Source organism: Pinus tabuliformis, chromosome 6 (assembly GCF_031772625.1).
Source record: "Pinus tabuliformis cultivar Carrire ecotype Pingquan chromosome 6, CPIR1, whole genome shotgun sequence".
Taxonomy (NCBI): domain Eukaryota; kingdom Viridiplantae; phylum Streptophyta; class Pinopsida; order Pinales; family Pinaceae; genus Pinus; species Pinus tabuliformis.
In genome coordinates this window covers 1900842589-1900855665 of record NC_142292.1, presented here as the reverse complement: position 1 = coordinate 1900855665, position 13077 = coordinate 1900842589, and the positions used below count along the sequence as shown (strand labels likewise).

General features: G+C 37.9%; 1 protein-coding gene across 6 annotated transcripts in view; it reads left to right on the top strand.

Moving 5' to 3' along the window:
• The window catches only part of LOC149266788 (uncharacterized), a 507359-nt gene that overhangs the window by 127989 nt on the left and 366293 nt on the right, over positions 1–13077 (top strand). For all 6 annotated transcript variants that reach the window (XM_089430902.1, XM_089430881.1, XM_089430890.1 and 3 more), the window contains one exon: positions 3744–3922. In XM_089430902.1, the coding sequence (XP_089287028.1) occupies positions 3744–3922 (179 nt within the window). The remainder of the gene's footprint in view (positions 1–3743; positions 3923–13077) is intronic.

Here is a 13077-nt window from a genome sequence, read left to right as displayed (position 1 = left end):
GTCACTCCATTCATATGTTTGATGGCAAGCTTGAGGTGAGAAAAGCATCTGATCACTCACTTGTCATGAGGGGAATAGAAGAAGAAAGGCTTCTCAAGCTGCAAGGTACCTCTGCTCGTGCACAACATTTCTCATACAATTCTCATCATGAAGAAGGTACACTTCCATCAAGTTTATTATGGCATGCTAGACTTGGACATTTGAACTATGACAGCCTCCGCTTGTTGAAGAAAAATGGTGTTGCTGGTTTGCCTACAATTCCTAGGAAATTTAAGCAATGTGATGCTTGCATTCTAGGAAAGCATAACAAACAGTCTTTTCATGATTCACATTCAAGAGCACATAGAAAACTTGAACTCATTCATTCAGATTTATGTGGTCCAATGTCTGTTCCTTCTGCAAATGGAAATAAATATATGATGACATTTATTGATGACTACACCAGAATGTGTTGGGTTTATTTATTGAAGAACAAATCTGATGCTTTTCAAACATTCAAGAACTTTCATAAATGGATTGAAAATGATGCACAATCTCATATTGGGTCTATTCACACTGATAATGGAAAAGAATACACATCAAATGAATTTGAAAACTATCTTCGCCAACATGGGATCAAACATCAAACAACTGTACCTTATAATCCCCAACAGAATGGTGTAGCTGAAAGAATGAATAGGACAATCTTAAATATGGTACGCTCCATGCTCTTCTTCAAAAATGTAAAGATAATGTTTTGGGCTGATGCTGTTCTATGTGCTGCATATATAAAGAATAGATGTCCATCTAATGCTCTTAGAAACAAGACTCCATATGAAATGTGATATGGGCACGTTCCTTCGGTAAAGCATCTTAGGGTCTTTGGTTCAACCTGTTATGCCTTGATACCAAAGGTACATAGAAACAAACTTGGTGCAAGAAGTCGTAAGTGTATCTTCCTGGGGTATTCAAACATCTCCAAAGCATACCATCTCTATGATGAAGTCAATAAAAAGTTTGTTGTATCTAGAGATGTAATTTTTCTTGAATCATCCAAAACTGACAATGTTGTTGAGCGGCAACTTGATCGCTTGGATAGATTCGCAAATGCAAAATCATTTCAAGAATTTGGTAATCAGATTCCACATCTTGAAGGGGGGATTCCTATACTAGATCAACATGTGGAATCTTCTTCTGAAGAACTCTCTCCGCCGCATGAAACTCCAACAAGGGATGATGCTTTAAGTGATGTGATTGATAGAATTGGGAGACTCAATCTTGATTCAGTCCCAACTCAATCAACGGAGCAGCCTGAACCATCTGAGAAAGGTCCCCCAAAGTGGTTGATAAAGACACTTGAAAGTGTTCATCCTGATGAGGTTGGAAAGACTGAAACTAGAAATTCAAACCGGCAAAATGGAGGTGATGTAGATGACTCTAATTCACCTGTTGATATGGATGTTTCTTATGATTGTGAATTGAACTTGTCTACAGATTTTGAACCAACTTCCTTCAAAGAAGCTGCTTCTCATGATGAGTGGAAAGAAGCGATGCAAAAGGAGTATGATTCCCTCATAAAGAATGACACTTGGACGCTGGTTGATTCTCCATTAGGAACCAAACCAAGTGGCTGCAAGTGGGTCTACAAGAACAAGTATAAAGCTGATGGCTCACTTGACAAGCACAAAGCTAGGCTTGTGGCAAAAGGTTTTGCATAGAAGGAAGGGGTCGATTATGAGGAGACTTTTGCCCCCACAGCAAAATGGGCTACCATCCGGACACTCTTTGCCCTAGCAGCTCAGAACGGTTGGAAAGTCCATCAAATGGATGTAAAAACTGCTTTCTTGAATGGAGATCTAAAAGAGAATGTTTCTATGTCCCAGTCTGAAGGATTTGCTGTCAAAGGACATGAAAAAAAAGTATGCAAACTTCTGAAATCCTTGTATGGCCTCAAACAAGCACCGCGAGTCTGGTATCAAAAACTAACTGAGCATCTTCTGAAACTCAATTTCAAACATTATGATCTTGATGATGCAACTTTATTTGTCAAGAAAGTTGGCAAAACAGTGGTATATGTAGATGATCTTTTGATGACAGGGAACAATGAAAGCTACATTGCATCCATAAAGAAGGAATTCAGGAAAAGTTTTGAAATGACTGATTTGGGCTATGTTCATTACTATCTTGGTATTGAAGTAACTCAACATCCAAAGTCCATATTTCTTTCTCAAAAGAAGTACATTGGAGATCTGTTGAATAGGTTTGGCATGATAGAATGCAATCCTCTTACTACTCCAATGGAACAAAACTTAAAGCTCACATCTATTGAAAGAAAAGAATTTGAGGATGCAACAAAGTATAGACAGCTTGTAGGAAGTCTCAACTACCTAACTACTACCAGACCAGACATTTCGTTTGCTGTTGGAATCCTCTCCAGGTTTATGCAAAAGCCTTGTGAGGGACATTGGTTTGCTGCAAAAAGAGTTCTAAAGTACTTGAAGGGAACTCAAGACTTTGGAATCAAGTATACATGGGTGAACGACTTCATCTTGATTGGATACTCTGATTCAGACTTCGATAGAGACAAAGAAACTGGGGTATCTACTTCAGGATATGCTGTGAGTCTTGGATTAGGAGCTGTCTCCTGGAGATCACGCAAACAATTAGTTCCAGCAGATTCCACAACAGAAGCAGAATATGTGGCAGCAGCTGAGACAACAAAAGAAATTGTGTGGCTTAGGAAAATTCTTGAAGATTTGCACGTAAAACAAGTACAATCAACTCCACTCATGATTGACAATACCTTTGCAATACAGTTGGCCAAGAACCCAAAGTTCCATGATCGAATGAAGCACATCAATACTAAATATCATCTGATTCGACATCATGTTGAGGCCAAGACAATCCATCTTCGTCATTGTTCCACTAATGAGCAAATTGCAGACATCTTCACCAAAGCGCTTGGAAGAGAAAAGCTTGAACGATTTAGAATGATGCTTGGACTCACCAACATCCCTTCAAATTAAGGGGGGGAATGTTGACACCTAATCATCAGGATTGGGTAAATAAATACAGTTGATGTAAATAAATAATAAGAAATATGAACAGTCATCGGGAGATGAAGTGAATAGTCTCCCTCATGTATATAATAAAGACCTACCTGAAGGAATAATATGAATTAAATTTGTGGAGTTACTACCTGGTCTGACAATAATCTTACTCGCCTTTAGATCTGAAGTTTTATTGTTGCTGAAATTTGATATGTCTGATGGATTGTAACTCTGGTACAACCTTCCACTGCTCCTTTAGTCTTTAACCTTTTCTTATTTCCTGTGTCCATGTAGCATGTTTTCAATTTGTTGCTACCAATCATATGATACAAAGTTTAATTCTCCCATGATAATTTTGACATCTCATGGATCCATGAGATAAGGGTTTCTTCCATGACAGAAAAAAACAACGGAAACTGATATTAAATAGGTAGTGTTACAAAACTTCACAACAGATCAGATATAAGACGGACAGGTGTGCAAGCATTCATTTTCTTAAACTGAAATATGAAGAAGTTATTTCTTTCTGTGGTTCTTTATTAAAGGTTTTTTGACTATATTTTATTTTAGAAAACTCTTTTTCAACTATGAGATATTTTTCTAACATTTTTTAACACACGACAAAAAATTATTTAGTGACAAGCATATCATTCCTTGATATTATGCTGGTGTTACCTTATTGTTACTCAATATTCATATTGCTACTGATCTCAGGTGCAATAAAGGGACTTGCAAATGATCAATTGGAGGAGATTGGCTGCCAAATTATTCTTGGAAACACATACCATTTAGAACTTTGTCCTGGTGCTGATTTAATTGATGAACTGGGTGGTCTTCACAAATTTATGAATTGGCCAAGGGCCCTACTTACAGATTCTGGTGGTTTTCAGATGGTTGACTCTTACTTCCTCTCTTGTTTTTGCTTCCAACTCTACTACTTGCCCCTATTTATACTTCATTTTTTTCAAATTTGCTATGTACTTTCATGTGATTCATTTGATGACTCCATATGTATTTTTCTAAAATTCATGTTAACAAAGTGACACCTTTATTTGTAGATGCCTTGTTACCCCTATGTTTTCATCTAATATTGATTCTCTTGCTTACAGATTCTGGTGGTTTTCAGATGGTTGACTCTTACTTCCTCTCTTGTTTTGGCTTCCAACTCTACTACTTGCCCCTATTTATACTGCTTTTTTTTCTAATTTGCTGTGTACTTCTCATGTGATTCATTTGATTATTCCATATGTATTTTTCTAAAATCCATGTTAACAAGTGACACCTTTATTTGTAGATGCCTTGTTACCCCTATGTTGTCATCTAATATTTATTCTCTTCGAAATAAAGAGTTTATCTCTATATGCTATTTTAAATTCCTAATGGTTTTCTTGACTAGGATTTGGACCCCTATGTAGCCAAACTTGGTTTTTAGGCTAATGCATGATGAATAAATTGAGTAATGTAATTCTCAAAGGATTCAAGTAGCTTGTTACTTGATACATCATATTTCTCATTGTTGAAATAATTTTCTTTCAATATATGTGCATGTTGAATTACACTCCTTATAGCCTAATTTTGTGTATGATTGTTGATAGAACTTGATGTAACGTTTAGATGACAAATTCTGATAGTATTTTCTTTTCTTTGGACTTCCTATTTTTTTCTTCTTTTATTTTTATGCTACTAGAAATGGGAGAGGAAAACGAATGAAAAAAAGGAACAACATTGGAACAAGAGATGATGGTTAATGGAGAATGAGAATTAGTACCCTACCAAGCCTAGGGCTCTTAGGCCTTGGTCCTCCTTTCGCTTGATTCTAGTTGCATATGAAAGAATATTTTAATACTAATTGTCCATGAAATTCATTTTCTTTTTTTAGGATGTGCTTCCTGTTATACCACCTGTGGGTGACACCCATAGGAGAAATTTTCCCCCTAGATTGTCTTCAGCCGACAACCAGCAGCCCCTTGCAGCCACTAGATAGCTTGATGTGCCACCATCTCTGCCACCTGAGGCAACCATTCTGCACCCTCGTCCATCTGTCATGATCGTATGTTTGAAGGTGGGCATTCCAACCCTGAAAGTATGGCTTTCATTATGTAATTGGGTATTTTTGCTTACTTATCATAGACACTTCTGGGCATGGATTAGTGGGGGGATTCGGCTGAAAGAATGGGCTTGGTTTGTACTCTTGTCTCTTTGTCCAGTTTGGTGGTTAATGTTGTATCCTAGTCCTGTGGGATCTCCTTTATTGGCTACTAGCCTTAGGAGTGCCACTACATGGGAAATCCCAATTTTGGTTGCGTGGCCCCACTTCTCGACACCACATACATCACTCCCTTCCGCTCATTGTAGCCCCTTTTTACATATTTCCCATTCGGGTCCACATTTGTCCATTGGGTCCACAAGGAGTTAGCCTCCCCCTCCCCTTGTCCACACTTTGGGTCGGGCCTGGAATGATGCCCCAAAGGTTGATGCAGCTAAAAAGAAAGTAAAAAGCATAATTTGGCCACTCTCAATAGGAAATGTACCATAAAATGCAAAAGATGGCTGGGACATACAAATTTAGCATGTGGGCAAAAGCCATCATGAGTTCTACCCCTATCATTATGGCCATCACCCTGGTTCCTAGGGCCCCATATATCGACCCCCTGCATCATTAAGGAACCCATGATTGTACCAACCCTTGGTGGGCAATGAACTGCCCAACCTTAAGAGGGAATTCACTGCTATATCATTCACATCATGCTCTCATCCCCTAGAGCCCTGAGTAGTTATGAAAAGAAAAATCAATAAAACACAAAAGGCATATGAAGAAGGGTGGAAAAACAAAGGCCGAGGTAACTCAGGTATCACGATTGCTCCCTCCTACATCTATATCTCCAAGTGTGGGCTTCCCTTATCATAACTACCCTAGTATTGTGGCATGTGGCTTGGAGCCTTCCCCTGATGCCCTGATTTCATTCCATCATTGTATCACATGACACCTGCCAATTGAGGGATGTACAATGGACTTGTCACTCCTTTAGGCGTTGAAACCACCTAATAGGGTCCTTGGTTAACCTCCTTCTTGAACTTGGAGGCACTTGTACACTCTAAAGCCAGTTATGGAAGGGTATGCCACTATGAACTGTCCACTTGATTGCATTGTTTGTAAGCTCATTTACTCAATTACACTGATGATTTGTTTTACTGGAACGTGAGGAGACACATTGGATCTTATATAGGATTGCAGGTGGGTTTTCATCTTGGGGTTTGGTCCCCCTATACCGGGTCTAATGCCCTCCAGAGGGTCATATTGGCATTTGTAGGGTGTGCGTTGAAATCCATGGGCCTCCACTATACCAGAGAGTAGATAACCACGCCATGGGATCCTTTAGTACCATCCATTGCTCGCTCGTGTTCCACCTATTTGATGATGACGATGCACTTGGACCACTTTGCCCAACCGGCTACTCTTTTAAACCACACACTTGGTAGTTGATCCAGGGCCCATATGAGGTTGTGTCTCACCATGGAAGACAAAGGGAGGGCTTGCATCATTGTTCTAGCCCTTACAGATGGGATACAAGCTTGTTTGATCCACTTGGAGACCCGTGAGGATGTTTTTGTGCTCTCACAACCACTTGGGAGTACCATAGGTCATTTGCTTGTAGATCAAGGGGCCACCCCCTATATCACTAGAGTTGGAGCCCTTCCACTCATTTTGGCACATGTTGGACTCCATTTGGCCTTTTTATGGCCCTTCGACCTATTGTATCTATCATTTTGGCCTTTTTAAGAGGCTTATTTTCATGTTATGGAGCTATCTTGGTGGGCTTGTCACAAAGTACTACTATTTTGTACATTATTTTATTAGTTGGGGCATCATTAGGCCTAATTAGGTAAATCAAACCCTTAGAGGATGATATATATTAATGGGAGGATCATTTGATTCTCGTCATCACTTGGATTTGGATTCTATCTCTTCTTGAGAATTTCGCGATAGCTAGTGGAGGACGAATTGGATAACCTTTGATGCATATTCACATTTGGAAATATTGTCTTGGTCTTGAAGCTTCAATTTTGTCTCTCTTTGATGGTTGGATATATTCGCTATACTTGTAAGTGCCTTTTTCATGGTCTGTTTCTCTATTACATATCACATGTATAATGTATGGAATTTTCGTTCATGGAATCTATGTTTCTCCCCTAATTGAAGTGCAAATTTGATTTTGTGAGGGTTTTGCATATGTTACATGTCTAGTACAGTGAATGAATGTTCCTAAGGGTATATTATCTCTATAATTGCCTTGATAAGTCATCAAATTGCAACAATAGGAAGTGTAAATTTATTTGGTAGAGAGGGAGCTCCTCCCTGGTTGAGAGGGAGTGACAAATATAGTTCTTGAGAGGGAGTGACAAATATAGTTCTCTGCTTCATGTGTCATGCACTAGACCAAGACTAACAACCATAAGTCTTAGTGAAGGCCATGAGGAGAGAATGGCGCCCAAAGAATTGGGTAAGCATCTGAGATAGATACTCCTTGAGGATTTGGAATCCAAGATAGGATGCAGTCTGGTGACCGATACTCTTTGAGGATGAGGTAGGGCATCCAACAGGTAAGAGTAGTCGAAAAGGAAATTCCTTGAGGATGTGTAAATCCAAGATAGGAATGGTCCTAGAAGGAAGGACATACCTTGTCAACATCTGGATGGGTTATGTGCCTTAAGAGGTCGTGTGGTGTCCCATGTAATACCTCCCAACATTGTGCTCTGATCTATTGAGAGTTAGAGCGTGTTAGTCAAGGCGTTGCTATGTTGACAATGTTGGTTGTATATTGATCATAATGTTGATGCTTAAGATGACTTACCAATCCGACTCTTCTTATGGGAATTATTCAATGAAAATAATGTCCTTGTAACTATGGTCAATTATGAATACCTCCCTAGTTAAGAGGGAGTGTTGAAATGTAACTAGTGTTGGTCTTCATAATTGTACTTGAGTCATAACTTGATGTAATTATTGATGTACTTGGAAAAGGAAAAGAAAAGAAAATTTATTTGTAAAAAGAAAAATTGTTTTATTGAAATGGGTTTCTTGCCCATCATGTTGTGGTCCTAGGTCAAAGCACCCATTGAGTGTTCTGGGGGTCTTGTTGTCAAGTCAAGAACCAAGGTTATGATGTACTAGCGCTTGAGGGCCCATGTAACAAAGAAGAAAAATTATTATTGTAATTCGTTGTGTCTAGAAGCATCCAAGAGATGGGTCGGCCAACCTTCCCCAAGTCAACCGAAAGAGGCCTAATCTGCCCTCAAGGAAGCTTATATAAAGAGAAGCCTCCTCTCATTTGATACATACATACATCAAAATATATTTATGATCCTAGCGAAGGAGAAAAGGTGGCCTGATCCAACGAAGAAGAGAGAGAAGCAAATTTCTGTGGAGGCTACGAGGGAGGAAAAGAAGATTTTTGTCTCTGCTTGTTCACACGTGCGGGTTCCTTGGAGGAACTAGGGTTTCTTCAGTCCATATTTTGCAGATTTTTTGTTTGGCATTTGGTTGGCTCATCTCTTAGAAGGTTTGGTCTTTGGTCTTTGGTCAAGGTCTTGGAAGTCTTCATTGAAATTCTATAAGAAGAGTCTTTTGTGGGTTTTCTTTTCTAGGAGAGCTTTTGGCCCCAGCTAGCAGCTTACATCTGGTGTTCTTGTGTTTGCGTTGTGATCTTCTTATTGGCATTTGTCATGTTGATGAACATAATTAAATAATAATGCTAATACTCTAATATAGATCACAAGAAAATGTCAAGAATTGCAAAGAAATAATTTAAATAAACTCCCTAATTATCTGCCCTAGATTTGTCAACACTTATGAACTATAGATCAAACTTTTAACTTTTAGATCACACCTTAAAAGAGCATATATCATACCTATATCAACTTAGAAAATTAGTGATTCAGTGCTCCACAAAGCCAACCTGGTACCAAACAATTAATGCCAAATGAACTCTAGTGATAGTTAATGAAGTTAAGTGATTGTTTAATGATTTTTGGTAACTTTTAATGTTTTTTATTAGCATTATGAGACTGAATAGATGGCTGTAGCAAATCAGACAAGACAATGAGAGATAGAAAAGCAAACCAAGAGGCCTAAGGGCCTTGTGCAGGGCTAGAAGGCTTGGAGGTGACTTCCACTTCCTGCAACCACAATGTTATTGAGAAAATCGCTGCAAATACAAGATGTGTTAGAAAATCAGAAAGGCAGAAAGATTTTCTTATACTTGATAATTACTTGTGATGTTCTTGACTTCTTATTAAGTTTTCTTTATATCTTCTTTCTTTAGTTCATCAAGCAATTACCAAAGTGAAAGCATGTAAAACAATGGACAACAGATATAGGCACTATTCTAGGGTAAAACCCCCTCTCGAGGGGAAAACCCAGTCAAAATTCTCTTCCTTTCAATAGTATTCTTTGAGACTCTTCACCCTAGACAAAGACCAAGCATTCCCTCCACACCAAGTCAGCGTCCCAGAACTTCGACTTCTTTTTCGACAACTTTGACTATGTAGCAGCTTCCAACATCATGGAGCTTCCGGTATCAACGAAACTTGGAAGACTTCGATCTCCCAAACTAGGGCACAAAACAGAGAGAGAGAGGCACCAAAATTTTGTTTTTTCTCTTCTCCTTAGACTCCACCCAACTCGCACTTCCTTTTACTTCCTTAGATCCACTTCACACTTCTCCGACTTCCTTGGAGATATTGAACTAGCTTGAGATGAGATGCTCCAAATGAATTCGACTTGCTTCTATTTATAGGCTTCAAGGGAGGTCGAATAGGTGTCCTTAGGCCGACTTGATCTATTCTAGGCCGACTTGGTGTGGAGGACACATAAATTATATTTGACTCAATATTAAACCTTTTTACATGATTCAAAAGCCCAAGAAGGGTCTTTTTGAATGTACAATGACTCTATAAACTCAATATTAATCCTAGGAGTCCACAATGGGGATTTTGACTAATATAATGACGACCCAAGCATGAAGCCCATGCTTTAATAAGTCATTTTTAGAATAATAAAAAAACATTTCTTTATTCTTTTGACAAGTACATTACATGATGACTCAAATAAATTAATGAAGACCGAACCTAGTTACATTTTCCAACACTCCTTCTTAACTAGGGAGGTATTCATACAAGTACAAGGAAGATCTCAACTATATGAACTATGAAGAACTTTAGGCACCGCAATGCCATGGACTAGATTCCTGACCAGGGCAATCTATCCATTGGTCTCTCAATAGTTTAGGCACCGTAGTGCCATGGACTAGATTCTTGACTAGGGCAATCTATCCAAGTGGGAATAAGATGGACTCAAGCTTTCCATCAGGCTTACTTGCTAACCATCAACCGAGAAATCTAGGTGCGTGTTAGAGCTCAATGACCAATGCTACCCTTCCAACTTCGAGACCTAGACATAAACACAAAGTGCTGACCAGATGTCCTCCTAGGCAATGCTTTACTAACAAAGCCTCAACACTCCTTGATCCAACAGATCAAGGACAACCAATCTCTCCCAATCAAACTGATTGGTAACCAGCATGTTATTAAAACTTCTGAGAGATTTACACAACCCCAATCAATAATATACTTTCACATATTCATAAATAAACACAAACCTTCGGGGTTTTCCTGATGTTGCATCTCAACACGATAGGCCTATCAACCGAACCTTTCCTTTTCACATACAACAACATATCCTTGAAACTTCATTCTCCAATCAAAACTATGCTCTCCCTCTTAACTAGGGATATTTTCTCTATCTAGGCTCCCTCTTAATCTAGGGAGATCAACTTCTTCTTTTCATCATCAGAGAATCTTTTCGTGGCTTCTATCCTTCTTATTAGAGCCACCATCACTATTTATGCTTATCACATTAACCTTTCTTTTGTTCATTTTCATCACCTAGAAGATTGTGTACTTGCACAACTTAGATAGCAACTTGCAAGTATAACCAAAACTATAGATGCATGAAAGTTAGTGATATCAAAATATTATAACAACGAAAGCATTAGACATAATCAACAAAAGACTATACTTCAATACTTCAACTTCTTGCCCAAACCCTAAATCACATTCATCGCTGATCAAGATATCAAACTCATTATATCTAGGGTTTCAATATTCTTTTTAATGACATGACATGATCTTTCTCATAGCAAATCTTAGGAACAAATCAAATTAATACATCTAACAATTTTCAAATTTCATATGTTAGAATCCCTACTAGGATTTCATGTAAACCCTAGATTTTATACATGAGCTCCTACAATCAAAACCAATCACAACATAAACAATATCATCTACTAGGGTTTGATGTAAACCCTAGGTTTCAATCATTATGTGGATTCATAAACTCCAAATGGTTATTCATACTAGAGAATTTTAGCTACTACTAGGGTTTAGTTGCAAAACCCTAGATTTACCAAACATCATCATCCTAGAACATCAAACCTTGACTAGGGATTGCTTCCAAACCATTAACACTTAAGTCAACACATATATCTAGGAATTCATCAATATATTATAAGCACATCATATGTCAGGCAATATTATATACAGACCTAGACCAAGCTAGGGTTTCTACCAAATGGACACATGTATACCTAGGGATTCAATCCTAGGATCTTACTTTAAATACATAACAAAGGTTTGCTTATAGGCCCAATCCAAACCCTAAAGATCTAGGGTTACATAACATAGCAAAGCAAACCCTACTATACCAAAATTTCAAAGGTTCGAGATTTCAGATAACATCATTCATCCCTAACAAGTTAGGTTTTCATGATCATACCGAAATCCCAAACATGACATTATCAACAAAAACTTCCAATAGCATTTCCCAATAACCCTAAGCAGTTTTAGAGTTTCAGACATTAACATTAACATTAACATACCCTTGGGTTAGGGTTTTCCACGACACCTGTCTAGGGTTCTATAAGATCAATTAAGAATATAAGGAGGGTAGATTTATCAAGTGATGAATCACCCAAAACAAGAATCATTAAGATTCGATATAACTAGACATAACAATGTTAGTAATAGATTGTCAAAAGAATGAACATTTATAAAGATAACAATTTTTTGTAGTTTTAAGGCATACCTTTGTTTCTTGACAAACCTTGTCTTGGGAGACCTTCTTCGATACTCCTTGAGGATATAGCATATGTTTTCCTAATCAAGACAATAGAGGGAGACTAGTGATTAGTATTAGTATAATCAAAACTTAAATAAGTACATGAAAACAAAAATTGAAGAGAAATGAGGTTCTTATCTTTAGGAGATGTTGGGGGCTCCCTCCAAAGCTTGAGGGATACCTATAAACTTATAAAAACAAATGAAAATGTCTTTTCCAAAAATATATTAAAACCTATAAATTCTAAAACATAGAAAAAACAAAAATAGAATATCTAAAGCTAGAAGCAAAGGACTTAGTAATGTAAGGCCCTTATATCAAATTCTTTAGGTTTGAAATAGAATATCTAAAACTAGAAGCAAAGGACTTAGTAATGTAAGTCCCTTATATCAGATTCTTCAGGTTTGGCTTTCTTTAGGTCTTCTTCAACAACATTTTTTTGATCTCTTTCTCTTTTCTTGTTTCTTGGATTGTTGGGACAGTCACTCCTGTAGTGACCTTTCTTATGACATTGATAGCATTCTACTTTGGACATGTCAACCTTCCTCCTTGGTCCTTTCTTGAAGTTTCCTCTATGTTGAGCAACATAGGCATTTGACACTCCTTCAGGGTTGGCAAATAATGAAATTATTAATTCTTCTTGATTGCAAGCAATCCATAATTCTTCCAACTAGGAGCTTCCTTCCAACTATTGAGACCTGCAGCAAATGTATCCCAAGTAGGAGGTAATCCTAGTATCATAGTGATCACAAGTTCTTAGTCTGGAACAATTTCATCTATGGCTAAAAGGTCATCTCTGATTCTTGATATCTTCACAAAGAAGGAGGCCACTGTATCTTCTTTAGTCATTTTTGTGGTTATGAGTTCATTCTT